This window comes from Vipera ursinii (genome assembly GCF_947247035.1).
Source record: "Vipera ursinii genome assembly, chromosome: 1".
Classification (NCBI taxonomy): domain Eukaryota; kingdom Metazoa; phylum Chordata; class Lepidosauria; order Squamata; family Viperidae; genus Vipera; species Vipera ursinii.
This window is the reverse complement of record NC_139512.1, coordinates 177483127-177500292: the sequence shown is the minus strand read 5'-3', so window position 1 is coordinate 177500292 and position 17166 is coordinate 177483127. Positions and strand designations below refer to the sequence as shown.

General features: G+C 37.3%; 1 protein-coding gene across 4 annotated transcripts in view; it reads right to left on the bottom strand.

The window, feature by feature from the left end:
* Positions 1 to 17166, bottom strand: part of PARD3B (par-3 family cell polarity regulator beta) — a 574309-nt gene that overhangs the window by 250075 nt on the left and 307068 nt on the right. For all 4 annotated transcript variants that reach the window (XM_083371323.1, XM_083371326.1, XM_083371324.1 and 1 more), the window contains one exon: positions 843 to 1049. In XM_083371323.1, the coding sequence (XP_083227449.1) occupies positions 843 to 1049 (207 nt within the window). The remainder of the gene's footprint in view (positions 1 to 842; positions 1050 to 17166) is intronic.

The following is a 17166-nucleotide window of genomic DNA, read 5'->3' as shown; positions in this document are numbered from 1 at the left end:
ATGTTACTAACTTAACAGCAGTGATTCACTTAACAATTGCGGCAGGAAAGGTCATAAAATTCACTTTATAACTGTCTCATTTAGCAACAGAAATTTTGGGCTCAATTATCGTAAATTGAGGACTACCTGTATATATTTTCTGATTAATGTATATAATCAAAACAACTTTTTTATAAATTGCAAATAAAAAACATTTCCAATGATCCTGTTATAACTGCATTACTGAGGTAGCATTACAATGGATATTTATCTAATTCTTTGTATTAAAGAGACCATAAAATACATATAGCTAAATCTAACTGTTGTTCATATTATTCACCCCTTATTATATTTGGTCATATATATCCTGCTTGATACCAAGTCTTTCAAGTCTTCACAATACAAATATACACACATTATTCAAACGTAGATTCAAATAGTACTTAGTAAGCTCTCACACATACAAAAACATACAAGGTTAGATAAATGCATCAACATGGAAAGAAGACTGGTCTTTGGTCATTATACCGGAATATGAGAGAGCTGTCCAAAGACATGGACACAGATACATGCATGTATGTACACATGTATCAAGATGGAAAACTAGTATCTGCTATATGATCTCCAGCCCTGTTTTCAGAGATGTCAGGTTAAGGGTCAATACAAGAATCCCAATATACTTTCCCTACATAAACTGCGGTATAGTTTGTATAGTTCCATATGAAACTATGGCTATATATGCAAAACTGGATTCAACTCTTCTTTGAAATCAGATTTTTACTGATGAATTTTCATAGGACAACACACATTTATTGAAAAAGATGTTTTCTTTACTGAAAGAAGAAAGGTTCTGTGGCACCTACCTCCTGCCACGTCTTCAGGTCCATCATAGGATTTATCAATGGCAGCTCTGAAACTCTCGTTACATCCTCTACCACGGACCATGTGAGGCCTAGGTCTGTAGAATGGAAGCTCATTCTTTTTTACTTCAGCAACAGCTGTCTGGAGACTTTCTAGGGAACTTGACTTTTTTAATCCCAGGGTGGGGCCAATATCCTTACTAGGAGATTCTAAAGAAAGAGAATAACAGAAAAATATTCAAACTACCTAAAGCTGTAACAAAGCTGCTTACTTGTCCAAATTTTAAAGTAGAATTGCAATTAGTACACCATTCTATAGTAATTCTATACCTTGAGCTTACATAACGGGAAGTCACCTTTTGTTCATAATTATGCAGAACTATTAAGTAAATTAGATGTTAATCTCCTAGGCACAGAACACATAAACTATGAAAGCTGGAAGCATATTTAACTCAAAAATAGTACTACTATTTTAAAACTTGAAGGAATCAAAACAGCAGGATCTAAAATTCTCCCAGGATTTTGGTTTTTTCCCCCCATACAATTTATTGTGTCTATTTTTATTCTTTAAATACAACCCACAAATAAAGTAATAACGCTATGAAAGAGACAAAAGGAAGGAAAGAAGCGAAGATTTAGAACTGGGGATGCAGTCAAAAATATCCACGGGTTGGGGGAGGGGGGGCCAAGTGATGAAACCTGGGTCATAATATTACAATGTAAAGTTCATGACTATGTGAGGCATCACATCACAACTCAAGTACAGAGGAATATAGCTTTTCTCCTAATGCTACTTTTTGCCTATAAGTGCAGTGAACAGTGGATCAATAAATGTGCTGTCACAGTCCAGAAACAGAAAAATAGTGTTAAGAAAAGAGGCAGGATGGTGTGCAAAGAGACTCAGAGCAACACAACAGGGAAGGTTGCAGGGTGCAGAACTAGCGAATCATAATTAGCACACCTGAAGTTTCAAAGATTTTAGTGATGGAAAATAAAGAGAAGGATCATGATGGGATATAGTGAGAAATGTGTGCAAGGAAAAAAAATGAGCATGCATAGGGAGATAAAAGGTGTGCTGGGAAGTATTTTCAGTTTTGTTTTCATATGTACTAGCTGTGAAATGAAAGAATGGTGGTAATGCTGAACATTTTTCCAGTGTAGTATTTTGCTTTTAATGCAGATCTTACGGATTACTATGTTTTTCTCTGAACATTATGGCAAAACATTAAAAAAAAACACAGAAAATGGTTCCTCTTTCTTCTCAGTCTTCTATTTTCTTTTTATTGCATGAACTATATAACCCAAGCAAACCTAGAAAAAGAACTCATTCAAATAAATTGGTGTTATAATGGATGTTTCTAAATGGAAACTTATTAAGACTTTTCAAAAGTACAAGGCACATAAGAAAATAAAGAGCTCAGTAAGTGATAGATGGTAACTAAAGCAAGAATCTAAATAGCACATTATGATTTTTTGATGGAGAAAGATCAACAAGATATTTGGATTAATCCAATTGCTGTAAAAAAAATATTAAACAGGCAAAATAGCATGGTGGTTGCTGCTTAATAAAGAGTTTTGGAGCCTTGAGAAAATGATAACTATTTAAATACTAAATCTGGTGATATTTGCATGTTTGGAACTAAATACACAGTGCTTTTTTTGTAAAAGAAAAAGGTGCCGGAACTCACACACGTCATACAACCCGCCTTGCCTACCCTACAAGGTTCCATCCAAAAAAGGTGCCGGAACTCCGTTCTGAGCGTTCTATGAGAAAAAAAGCTCTGTAAATACATAATGCAATAATGCAGCGTTTTCCAACCTTAGGAACTTGAAGATGCGTGGACTTCAACTCCCAGAATTCCCCAGCCAGCTATGCTGGCTGGGGAATTCTGGGAGTTGAAGTCCACGCATCTTCAAGTTCCTAAGGTTGGAAAACGCTGCAATAATGAGTAAATAAAGCCAAATAATTAATGAAACCAAGAGAGAGGAAGGAAAAGAAAGGAAAAGGAGAGCAAGTATTGCCATCCATAGTCAAGATCACTGACACAGAGCAATTTAACTCTGCTGTCCTCTGGCACTTTGAGGGCTTGTACACAAAAAAGAGAGAGAAAATGAGAGAAACCAGTTTAAAGGGAACCTGGTTGCTAGGTCACAAAGTGCAAGCTTCCTTTGTTCATTAATTGCCATTGTGGAGACTGCCATTATTGCCAAATTAGCAACTAAGTTGAAATGGACTGTGAGCACTGCCCTCTGTGCAAGGTGAAGGTACTTAAAATTAATCAAGGCATGAGCCTCAGTGAGAGGTACAGTGGTGCCCATTTGAGGCTGAAAAGGAACAACAATAAATAAGAAAAACCAGTGAAGAAGGCACAGCTAAAATGAAAGGTTTTCTGATCAGTATAGGAAAAAGGAAGGTTGCTTTCTAGTGAGATAACAATTTTGATTGCTAGCTTTCAACCAGAAAACTACTACCTGGCTCTAAATATAGGATTCTCCTGTAGTGCTTAATCCATACTAGGTCTCAGTTTAGGGCTTGAATTCACAATTTAGGTTCATTCTTAGGAAACATATTTCAGAGAAACATGGATGATAAAGCGATCATCCCTAACTAAGCAGAACTTATATGCACATGCATAAAATATATTTGAACCCCGTATCATAAAATTATTCAATCCAAATAGGAAAAGAGGGTGGGAAAAAAAAAGAAAACACAACTGCATCCCCTACTTTGTAAGTCCTACTGCTGGGTACTGCTATAGTTGTCAAAAATAGCAAGATGTCCTTGACTATATTTTTATCACTGCAAGCTCACAAAGCGGACCTGAAGCTAGGTTAGAATCCTCTCCTTCCCCAACCTGCCCCACTGCAATAAGAGCCACAATAAAATAGTATGTTCTTTAAGATCCTCTGAGCAGCTTGTCATTCTCTGCTATGGGAAGCAAGCTGAGATATTTTCTGAAAGTCTTGGACTGGAAAGAATGCACAGTTTTATCCCAGTTCAAAATCTAAATTGATGGGGGGGGACAGATTTAGTATGGATGGACCTCATTTTCAAACTGCATGGGATACCAATTTTGTTTGGGAGTTCAAGGAAGAATACATATGCTCACTTCTCCCCTTTTTAACTATTACCATCAGCACCCTATGAAGATAGGGTAGGCAAAGAGATGGACCAGCCCCAAAATCACCCATTGCTGAAAGTGGACTAGATTAATCTAGTGCCCATTACACCACACTGCTCCCCAATTGGCAAGGCTTGGGCTTTGGTGTATGAAGATTAAACCCCTGAATGGAATATACTGGTCCAGGAAGGAATCACCTCATTATTTTCCTCCCCCATTTAAATGTCTGTAATGTGTGTATTCGCCATGATATTCTCCCTAAGACTTGTAAGAAAACAAAGCAAAACAAGAACTGCCTGCTTAGTTTGTCTTCGCCTTTAAATAGTTCTGATCAAGTGGTGGTATCTATTGTGATGCTTTGTTACTCTGGAATAGGTTAAATTAACAGCAGTTTTGTTTTATATATCAGTAGAGTTAAGTTGATAAAACTTGAGAGGAAAGTTCAAAGATATATGGCATAAGGGTTGATATAGATAGATGCCACACGTATTACAAATGACACTTGGGAGGATTAATTTCCATTAAAAGGATATACAATTTTTATCTTTGAAAATATAATTCAAGGATAATGTTGTTCTTGATGCAATCATTAGGGCAGATGGCTGTGATCAGGTCCCTTAGATTGTACTATCAATTCTTTTTGGCACTTTCTTGGATCTTACAGCTAGATAAAAAACTCAGGTAAATACAATCATTATAGCAATGGCACTTAGACTTATATACTGCTCCACGGTGCTTTATAGCACTCTCTGGGTGATTTTCAATGTCAGCATATTGTATAAAAATCTTATTCCAGATATTCCACCCTTAGAAAATGTTCTACTTATGTCCATCCTTGTGGCCATGTCATCTTATATATCATACTTAGCAACATATAGCTAATGAATCAGTCATGAATTTCCCACTGTTTATAAACACTTATGAGACTCTTTGAATGTGAAATACAATATGGATGTGGGGGGAAAAAGTAATTGAAATATTTTTGTTATATAAATGTTCAGTCTGATCAAAAGAGACAAATTAATTTAAATACTTCCTTCTTTTAACCTCCCATATAGCAGCCTCCTCAGGTATTTTTTTAAAAGTGGGAAGAAAAGAGGGGAAAAGAACCATGACAGCATTTATTTAACAAGTAAATTCAGTTAAACACTTCATTAGTTCTTGCTAATGCATCTAAAATTAGAGAACACATTGAACAGGCTTATGTTCAGTTTATGGCCTAAGAGCATTTTATAGGGATCCTGTCAAAATATGGAGTGAAGTGGCAAAGATTAACAACACACTGTACTTGCTTGAATAAAAGTGAAGTTTGCCTCTCACCTCCTTGAATCCCACTATTTAAAACCAGCTAACATCATTTATTCAAAATTCCTACTGAGAACACACACGCACACTCTCCTAGAATAATGCAGAACATCTAGTTGCCTTTTTCCTTAGATCAGACATAATGTGACATCGTGCGATGTATCGGGACGGTTTCGCCATTGCTGGCAATGGGGTGGGCGCGGCTTCCAGATGACACGTCTGGCCCGCAGGCCAGCAGTTTGACACCCCTGCCTTAGGATAATATCATTTCATTTGAAAAGCCTACAATAATAGATTATTTTAAAAATCAGATAAAAAGAAAATTACATTTTTAATATTGCACTTAAATACATTGATTATTAATAAAATTTAGCATAAAAGCCAGGTCATGGGAAATAACTGGTCACTCTGTTCTGCCCTATCAGTCCATATTTGGAATAATATGCCCATGTTCAAAAAAGGACAGTGACAATTGGGGCGAATTAAAGCAAGACATGGAATTTCAAAGATGAAGCATAAAGAAACCAGGTGTGCTCTTGATTATGATTTTGTAATTTGAGGCAGTAGAGCAAGTTGGCTGTGGGTTCTAATTGAAAATTAAGGTCACAGAGCAGAACTTGTTAACTTGCGGTTAATCACAAAGCTACAAAAAATGCTTGGGAAGAGATAGCATACTCAGTAAGTGAAACAATATTTGATTTTAAGACTATACCTGCCTGACAGAGGACAAAAAGGAGGACATGCCTTCCTTTCACCAGCTGTGTGGTAACTCTACCTATGGAGCCTGACTTTTGGTTGTTCATATATATACCTTTGAGCACACATAATATATACACATACACTGATTTTTCAGATCTATCTCATTCGGTCAATATTAAGAAACTACACACTACAATTTATAATAGCTGATATAAATTATAGATTTTAACATAGCCAGCAATAGTAACTAAGAAGCAGCAAGAAAATTATACTCATTCAATGTATGCAATACCATTGTAGCGTGAGAATAATTTCCATCTATTTTCTTACAGGACTTTGGTATTATGTATGTGAGCCCAATATTATGTATATTGGCTGTCATGATCAATTTCTCTAATTTTCCCCCTTTTCACTCAAGGCCACTACTATCCACAGCTCAGGATAGGTGGGATGATCCCTCAAAATTTGTTATCAAATATTTGCTATATTTTTATTTATAATTGTTTACACTGTATGTAAACCACATGTAAGGCAGTATTGGTATAATGAAAAAGTGAAATAAACAATGGTAATAAATAATTATATAAATACAAGAGTTGAATACTATCATTTCAGTACAAAATCAGACAACGAAAATTATATCCACAAAGTTTTTGTCCTGTATTATATAGATCTGTATACGTTTAAATTTAAAAAGTAATAAAAACAATAGCAAAATAAAAAAAACATAAACATACTTACATTTTCAATAAAGAAAATCAAAACACAACAGATCCTTTAGAATAATAGGATCAATTAACTGATTTAGCATTGTTCAATTTTTTTACAAAATTGTCAGTACAAAACTACACCTTCACAATGTGTTTTGTAATAAAAATACTAGAAAAGCAATGATTACCGTATTTTCCGGCGTATAAGACAACTTTTTAACCCATGAAAATCTTCTCAAAAGTCAGGGGTCGTCTTATACGCCAGGTGCTGAAACTTTAGGGACAGGGCTGGCTGGAAAACCTGGAGCAGATGTCCCATTTAGTCTGCGCAGGTAAAGCGGGACCAATTGGAGAAGAAGCTCCAGTCTGTGATTTTTTACAGGCTGGGGTCTGGGCGTCTTTCCTTCTAAAGTTGAAGAGCAGCTGTAGTCTATCCCAACTTGAAAGGCAGGTGGGGAATGCAGCAGTCAGAGCAGCTGCTTAGCTCTAAGGACACATTTGACTCAGGAACTGGGTGGGCTGGCTGGAAAACCTGGAGCGGATCTCCCATTTGGTCTTTTTTTTTAATCCCATTTATATCCCGCCCTTCTCCAAAGACTCAGGGCGGCTTACAATTTAAAGCACAAATCAATGTGCTTAGCAATAGCCTTCAGTCTATGTATATGCCTGCTTATTAGGGCTTTCACCCCCCCCCACAAGCAGCATTATTACAAAGTCAGCTTATTGCCCCCAACAATCTGGGTCCTCATTTTACCTACCTCGGAAGGATGGAAGGCTGAGTCAACCTTGAGCCTAGTGGGATGCGAACCTGCACTAATTGCAGGCAGCTGGTGTTACTTAAGGCTCTGTGCAGGAAAAGCTTTAGAGTGAATTAGGAAAAGTGAAAAAGTGAATTAGGAAAATAGGGAACGGTTGCTGGAATTGGGTATGTGTAGTTTAACAAAGAGAAGAGTGAGGGGTGACATGATAGCAGTGATCCAATATCTCAGGGGCTGCCACAAAGAAGAGGGAGCCAAGCTATTCTCCAAAGCACCTGAAAGCAGGACAAGAAGCAACGGATGGTGAAAACTTCCGGTGGCTGCGCGGCGCCGGAGACAGCCCTCCCGGGCTGCCTGCGGCTCAGCTGAGTGATTTTCGCCCGAAACAGCGCCGATCAGCTGTTTGGGCGAATTTGAAGCCCCCTCCTCGGGAGAAGAGGAGGGGGTGAGGCCCCAGGTAGGGGTCGAGTTCTCCGGGGCCGCCTGAGCTTGTAGCTTGGGCGGCTAAAGGATCGAACTCCCCCGTAGCCTGGGTCGCTCCCAGCTGGCCAGCGCCTCTGCTCCTGATTTCTTGGAGCAGAGCCAGGCATCTGCGACCACCCCTGCCTGAAGGAAGGACTATGGAATAAAAAGAGCAGGCAGAGCGGTACAAGAGGAAAAGGTGAAGAGGATTATTTTATTTTACTCTCGAGCTTGATGGACTTTTTAAACTTAAAGTGAAGGTGCGTCACAATTGAAAGTAAAAGATGGCGGCTAAACCTCCCCCTAAAACTCTTCGGAGTGCTGGAACTTCTCCGGTGCAACAATCATCATTGCAGGCATTGCATCCTCCTGATGTATTGACATCGAAGGATTTACAAGATGCTCTTGAAAAACATACCCAGGTAATTTTGGAATCAATGGGTGATAAATTTGCACAGATGGAGGAGAAATTGAAGAAGTTGGAGGAGAGAATGGAGGAGAGGATGGAACAGAAGTTCAGTGTGATGAAGGTAGACATTTTGTCTTCAGTGTATAAAGTGGCTGAATGTGTGGAAGATTTGGAGGAAAAAGTGGAAGATTTGACTCAAAAGAATGCCATATTAGAAGCAAAACTATTGGAGAATGAAGATTTAAGAGACAAAATGGATAGAGACTTGAGTCTTGCTCAATATTTCCAGATGCAGTTTGCCATTAGAATCAGAGGTTTAAAGGAGAATATTAAGGAAGATCTAAAGCAGCTGGTTTCTGAGGCTCTCGAAGTGGTATTGAAACAGCCAGCATCTGAAATAAAAGGAGGCATGGATAAAGTGTTTCGTGTGAATTCATGGATTGCTAGACAGAGAAAGTTGCCTAGAGATGTGGTGGTTTATTTTGCAAAAAGGGAAATTAGAGATGAAGTTATACAAGCTGCCTATGATACTAAAGTTGTGATTGCTGATCAAGAAGTTCTGGTTCTAAAAGAAATTCCTCCAAAGATTTTAAGGAGAAGGAAGGATTTTACATTTCTTGTGCAAGAGCTCAAGCAACGAGATATAAGGTTCAGATGGGAGATCCCAGCTGGGTTGATGGTGATGCATGAAGGTAAAAGGTACCATCTGGTTACTGTGATGCAAGCGCGTGATTTTTACAATAATGTTTTAAAAGCAATCCCATTAACACTTCTGGAAGCTGCAAAGGGATCTGGAGAAGGAGAACATCAAGAGGCTGAAGATGGACAGACAGAGGAGAATGGTGCTGGAGGAGATCAAGTTACAACTTCTTTGGATGATCCCAGAGAACAGAGGGTGACGCGTGCTGCTTTAAAACGATCAAAAAAGATAAAAGAACAAGATCAGCAGAAGTCTATGGAACTTTCACAACGTACTTACAGCCAAGCAGTGGGAGGTGGGAAAAGATTTGGTGAGGAATGTAAAACTTACACAAGCTTGAAATCTAAGAGAGAATTTTTACAAAATGTTTTATAGATGGCATTTAGATCTTAAAAAGCTAAGTATGTATCTGAATTATTAGCCTAAATGTTGGAGGTGCCGTGATGAAGACGCAATATATTTTCATATATGGTGGACTTGTAAAAAGGTTAAGGCTTTTTGAATAAAAGTCTGGTGGAACATACAGAAGATTTTTAAACGGAGGTTAAAGTTTTGTCCGCAACCTTTTTTTTTGTTTTTGTTGGGAATAATTACAGATGCTACAGTTGTGGACACTAAGTTGATGTTGAATTTAATTATGGCAGCAAGACTTTTGATAGGTCAGTACTGGAAGAAAGAGGAACTGCCGACCATAGAAGAGTGGACTTTAAAGGTTTCCGACCTGGTTGAAATGGCGAAGATTTCGGCCTATTTGAAAGATTACTTGCAAGAACGCTATATTATGGAAGGGAGAAAATGGATTGAGTTTATCCAGAATAAGTATAGGGTTAAGAAGTTTTATGTAGTATTTGAATAAGTCTTCTTTCTTTTTTTCTTTTTCTATCTTAGTTTTTTTATATATATTTAATATTACTAAGGTTTGTTTTATCCTATATAAGCTAGAGAGTGATAGATTTTAGAGTTTATGGTTGTTAGTATATGGTTGTTTATGATTGTTTTTTTTATATATACCTTGTATTTAGCTCTGGGAAGTCGGGGGGGAGGGGGGAGGGGGGAGAGGAAGGGGGGGAGGGAGAAGGGAGGGGGAGGGGGGATTTTTAAGGGAAAAATTGTATGTTAAAACTTTTCAATAAAAAAAAAAAGAAGCAACGGATGGAAACTAGTCAAGGAGAGAAGCAACCTAGAACTAAGGAGAAACTTCCTGACAGTTAGAACAATTAACCAGTGGAACAACCTGCCTCCAGAAGTGGTGAATGCTCCAACACTGGAAGTTTTTAAGAAGAGACTGGACAGCCATTTGTCTGAAATGGTATAGGGCTTCCTGCCTTAGCAGGGGGTGGACTAGATGACCTCCAAGGTCCCTTCCACCATCATCTTCTTCTTCTTCTTCTTCTTCTTCTTCTTCTTCTTCTTCTTATTATTATTATTATTATTATTATTATTATTATTATTATTATTAAAGTTTAATCCACTTGCACTGTTTTATGTTTACATGTTTGATGACAAACAGCCTTATGTTTATAAGTGACAGTTTTCCTACTAAGTACCTGCATGTCATAAGCATTTGAATTAAAATTACCATATTAAAATCAAATCTGATGTTTTTTAATTTTTATTTGGTGTGCGTTGGAAGAGGGGTAGTCTTATACGGCGAGTATAGCCCAAACCCTATAATTTAACAGGAAATGTAGGGGGTCGTCTTATACGCCCAGTCGTCTTATACGCCGAAAAATACGGTATATTAGTTTTAAATTTTGTACACACACACAAATGTACACGCATGCATAGAATTAGTTTTCATAGATGGAAGCTCTGTTGACCTCATATATATTGGGCTGGAAATGAAAGGAATCAATAGAACCAATACAAACCAGAACCTTTGCCTGGGAAAGCCCAATGAGTCTTTCCAAAAAATCCTGGTATGTTCTGATACACAAATGTAAACTGTATAGACATATCCATACAGACATTGTTTTAACAATGCTTATTCTTACCATAACTGCATGCATATATTGGACCGTGTTACTGCGGAGTAAATATATATAGGCCTATCTAAATATTTGTATTTGCATAAAGTAGGATTACCTTTCTTTTCAGCCCTCTCTCCAACTTGCCCCAGAGAATAAGGTACAATTTGGAGCAGAAAGACCCTTTACCTAAGCTGAGGTCCACCAATGCAATAATAAACTGTATTCATTGACGGTGTTCATGATTCTTACAGAGCACAATGCACTTAGTGAAATAAATGCACAACAATGCTAACATTTATTTCCTCTCTCTGCTCTTATTTTAAAACAGAGATAGATTACAGGGATAAAGAAAGAACAAATTGGTCTTACTAACTTGTATTATTCTTTTTGTCTGAGAGAAAAAAGGAAATGGAAATCTCACCTCTTTGAGAGAGATGGGTGATTCCAAAATATGAAAAACAAACAAAGAAGAAAGCAAACTCCCAATCTTGGTCCCTTGTTTGATAAGTAAGACCAAACTCTATTGACTTTCAGCTCAGTCTCCCCTCATTCAACTAATTCTGATATGTCCAAATAAATACCTGCTAAAAAAGGAAGTGGCTTCCAAATGAGAGGGACAATGAGTAAAATTTGAAGAAAAAAGGAATATATCCTCGGTGGGCAACTGAAGTGCAAGGTAGTTAATGTCTGAGCAATTAAGCAGAACTAGTAAATTAGCAAGTATTAGAACTACTGATACCATATCTTACGCAGTAATTTTTTTGTATACCCCAGCTAAGAGAAGATGCTTTTGGGAACCAATTCAGAGAAATGAATTTGTGTAAAACAGATTACTTAAATATTTATTTATTTATCTATTTATTTATTTGATTTGTATACTGCCCTTCTCCCTAAATATCCCAATATCAGAATAATATAACAAGATTGGAGCCATTTTAGAAGTAAATTGCCTGCAATATATTTCCCTCACAAAAATTCTTCTTCATAAAATGTAGTCAGTTGGCAAAACTATACAAAATATGGGTGGTGATACATATTTATGGACAAGTCTACCCTAGTCAGGTATACAGAAGGCCTTTTAATTTAAAATATTAATTGGAAGTTAGCACACTGCAAAGCAAAGCAGCCAGCCTCAAAAATTCTGCATGTTACCAATAAAGTCACTCCAGACACCTATGCCCCAAGAGTATTATTAGAAGATAGCACGATGGATGACTAAATTCTATGTTTTGTGTGCAAATGTCCCCATGCCTAGGGAGGGTGAAAAAAAAAACAAAGGTAAAATGAGGTGATGTAGAACATTCTGGGGGTCTAGAGGGAATGAAGCACAGCCTTCTGCTAAATGGGTATTCACATCCATCATGGCAACTGTTTTGAGCGGAGAGGAGGGGGTCCATAATACATATTCAGCATTCCAAATGTGTCCCAGGCTCAAAAAGGTTAGGAAGACTGCACAACTCACCCAATAAGTCATGTGTGTGCCTACAGAGGGATTTAAATAGTATAGAAAAAATAAATATTGTTCTTATCACATAAAATAAAAATCCCTTCTGCTTATGTGGATAATCTAAGACTTCGTCCACTCATGATTGTCCTTTTAGAATTGGATATTATTTGTTTTACATAGGTGTGTGTATATGTGTGCATGAGTATATGGTATTTTATGTATATATAAACATTTTATTGCTTACGGATGGCTTAGGGACTCCTGTGATGATAATCTAGAACTAAAAGGAAGCGAATCCATTTCCTTGCAAATCTGTGAAAAACATACCTATTCGAAATGATTCTCTGAATAATATATAAATAATGCAATTGAATACTGAAGCTGATTTACATTTTGCAGGCTATACTTAATTTTGTTCTGTTTTCATGCAATGAATCCAATGATTTCAATAAAGGAGTTCAGGAGATGCTTATCATATCTGCAGATGAGGGATGACTAATTGATTGTTAAAAATCCAGACAGAGTTGAGCAATGAGCTGAGAAGACTATGATGTCATTAGACTTGAAGAAATATAACATTCTACATTTGAATAGGAAAAATATAAGACACAAGTATAGGATAGGGAAGACTGGTTCAGCATTCGTACATGTGAAATGATCTCGGTGTCCTAGTCAAATACAAGTGAAACACAAACCAGCAGGGTGATACAGCCTACATGTCAGGGTGAATTCTGTAATTCAGGATCAGCCAGTTGAACAAGGTGCCATATTAATTGATTCATTTTCTTAAAACAGGCTGAATCGTTACCCAGCAGAGAGGCTATAAAAGTGGACTAAGGTGCTTTCCAGTTCTCTAGTATTGTGAAATGAAAAATTTTAGTTAATTATGTTTCTAAATTTGTCTATTATTTTACAACCTTTGTATTGAAAGGTTATAGAGAAAATGAGTGCCCACCGTGAGCAAGGTGCAAGAGCCAGTCTAAGGAAGTTACATTCAGACTACAGAAACAGATTGTATTCCTTGTAAAGTTTCTAGGATACACAAATTTAGAAGACCTGGGTCAATTATTGAAGAAAGGATAACTACTGGTGCAAAGTTAATGAAATGGAGACTGATAGACTCCCCAAATTATGCCTACTAGAGCAAATAAAACTACAATCACAAATCTCCTGGATCACCAAACTAACAAATTTTGTAAGAAGCTGTGGCCTTCCTATTTCTTGCGTAACAGGAGAACAATCTAAAAAAAGAGTTGCCCAAAGAATTAAGGATATAGAAGCACAAACTGATATAGCTATCCTTAGTAAGGTGGGTAACTTGAAATGGCTGAGTAAATACAAATGTACTTTTCAAGTGGACAGTTATTTGAAGTTACAACTCCCAAAACATCTTAGGGAGATATTTACGAGAGCGAGATTCGAACAGCTTGATACAATGGTCAGATATGGGAGATTTCATGCTATACCGTACAATGAGCGTCTCTGCATTTGCGGAGCGGCAGAGGTAGAGGACCTGGCTCACATCCTATTTGACTGTTTTTTTTTTTTTTTTTTATTGAAAAGTTTTACAATACAATTTTCCATTAAAAACCCCCATCCCCCTCCACCCTCCCCTCCCTACCTCCCCCCTACCTCTTCCCTCCCCCCTTACCTCCCCCCTTCCCCCCTCCCTCTTCCCTCCCCTACCTCCCCCCCACCCCCCTCCCCCCCCCGGACTTCCCAGAGCTAAATACAAGGTATATATATATAAAAGCAATCATAAGCAACCATATACTAACAACCATAAATTCTAAAATCCATCACTCTCTAACTTATATAAGAACAAACAAAACTTAACATTATTAAATATATATAAAAAAAATAGGAAAAGAAAAGAAAAAACACGAAAGAAGACTTATTCGAATGCTAGATAAAACTTCTTAACCCTATACTTATTCTGGATAAACTCAATCCACTTTCTCCATTCCATAATATAACGTTCTTGCGAGTGATCTTTCAAATAAGCCGATATCTTCGCCATCTCTGCCAGGTCGGAAACCTTTAAAGTCCATTCTTCTATGGTCGGCAGCTCCTCTTTCTTCCAATATTGTCCTATCAAAAGTCTTGCTGCCGTGACTAAATTCAGCATCAACTTAGAGTCCACCACTGTAGCATCAACAATTATTCCCAACAAAAAAAATTGCGGACAAAACTTTATCCTCCTTTTAAAGATCTTCTGTATATTCCACCAGATTTTAATCCAAAAGGCCTTAACCTTTTTACATGTCCACCATATGTGAAAATATGTTGCATCTTCAACCCCGCACCTCCAACACTTAGGCTGATAATTCGGGTACATACTTGCAAGCTTTTTAGGATCTAAATGCCATCTATAAAACATCTTATAAAAATTCTCTCTTAAATTTTGAGCTTGAGTAAATTTCACATTCCTCACCCAGATCTTCTCCCACATGTCCATTGTAATAACTTCCTGGATATTTTGGGCCCATTTTATCATACAGTCCTTAACAAGCTCTGTTTCTGAATCAATCTCTATCAATGCAAGATATATCCGTTTAATGTGTGCAGGTCCCTGATTTCTAATTTGCTTTATCAAATTTTCATCAATCGTTGCAAATCCAATTTTCTGGTCTTCTTTCCACCTGGCCCGTAGCTGAGTATATTGAAACCATGTTTGAACAACCTTCTCTTCTCGCAAGAAGCTATATGATTTCAAACACCAAACATTCCTTTCCAAACTTAAAATTTCCTTGTAGGTAGTCTCATCGTGTTTGAAACCAGCATGTATATTTTCTATTGCGTGTTTTGGAATTGCCCACAATGGTATCTTACAACTTAGCTTATGTCTATACTTCTTCCAAACTCTCAGCAATGCCTGTCTTAAAATATGCGTCCTAAACACAGTACCTACCTTCTTATCATACAACAAATATGCATGCCAGCCAAACAACAAATCATGGCCCTCAAGATTTAATAACCTCGATTGCTTCAAATTGATCCAATCACTTATTCCTACTAATGCAGCAGCTTCATAATATAATTTAAAATTAGGCAATTTAAGGCCACCTCTCTCACGAATATCCTGCATAATCTTAAGTTTAACTCGTGGCTTTTTCCCTGCCCACACAAATTTATTGATACCACGCTGCCATTCCTCCAAATTAGAATCTTTCTTAAGAATCGGTATCATTTGGAATAAAAATAAAAATTTGGGCAGGACATTCATTTTCACTGCTGCAATCCGTCCCAACAAAGTCAATTGCAATTTTTGCCAACTCTCCAATTCTTTTTGAATTTTCCCCCACAATTTTTCATAATTATTTTTATATAGCTTTGTATTCGAGGGCGACAAAATTACCCCCAAATATTTAACCCTTTTAACAATCTCAAATCCAGTTAATCCTTCCAAGAAGGCCTTCTGTGAAACTGTCATGTTTCTAGCCAAAATTTTAGTTTTCTGTATGTTTACTTTAAATCCAGAAACCTTCCCATATTGTGTTATTATCTCTATCAGGTCCACAACAGAGTTCTCTGGCTGGGTCACTGTAACAACCAGATCATCTGCAAATGCTCTCAATCTATAGTCCTGATCTCCAACTTGTATCCCCTTAACTTTTTCCGAATTCCGAATCTTGTTCAATAATATCTCTAAAGTTAATACAAATAACAAGGGCGATAACGGACATCCTTGCCTTGTACCCTTCTCAATATTACATACTGCCGTCAGACTATTGTTAACTATGATTCGGGCAGTTTGCTTTTGATATAATGCCCTAATCGGCTGTAAGAAATTTTCCCCAAAATCCATTTTATCTAACATTCTCAACAGAAATTGCCAATTCAATTGATCAAAAGCCTTTTCAGCATCTAAAAAGATTAGCGCTGCAGAGATCTGGTTGTGCCTTTCCAAATACTCTAACACATCAACTATATGTCTAACATTATTTTTCATTTGCCTACCACTAATAAACCCCGTTTGATCCCCATGAATCACCTGTTGCAGAACCCTCATCAGTCTATTAGCCAAAACCTTAGCAAATATCTTATAATCTGTATTTAAAAGCGAAATCGGTCTGTAATTTTTAACTTGAGTAGCATCCTGATCTTCCTTCGGAATCAATGAGATAAAAGCTGTTCTCCAAGACGGTGGCACCTTTCCCCCCCTCTGGATTGTCTGGAACAGTTCCTTTAACGGTTTTATCATTTCAAATTGTAAATTTTTATAAAAAGCCGCAGACAAGCCATCTGTACCGGGCGCCTTATCAACCTTCAAATCCTTAATTGCTGTAAGGATTTCTTCTTCTGTGATCAGTTGGTTAATCCCCTCTCTTTGTGCTTGCGTAAGGACCGGAATATTAGCATTCTCCAAATATTTATCAATGTCTTTTACCTCAATTTCCTCTTTGGTATATAATTTCGAATAAAAATCCACAAAAGCATCCTTAATAAGATTCTGTTGAAACACGACCCTTCCTTTATATTCAATCTTGTCTATATTAGAGGCCCTTTGTTTCTTCCTCAGTCTATAGGCTAACCATCTGCCTGGTTTATTAGCGTTGCAAAAAGTATTATGCCTAGCAAACCGCAGATTGGTTGCCACTTGATCTGCCATTAATTTATCAAATTGTCCTCTTAACAGCCTAATAGCCTCTTTAATCTTCACGTCCCCTAGATTCAAAATCAAAGCCCTTTCTTTTTCCTTTATTTCATTCTCCAGTTCTTTCCTTCTGGTTTCCACTACACGT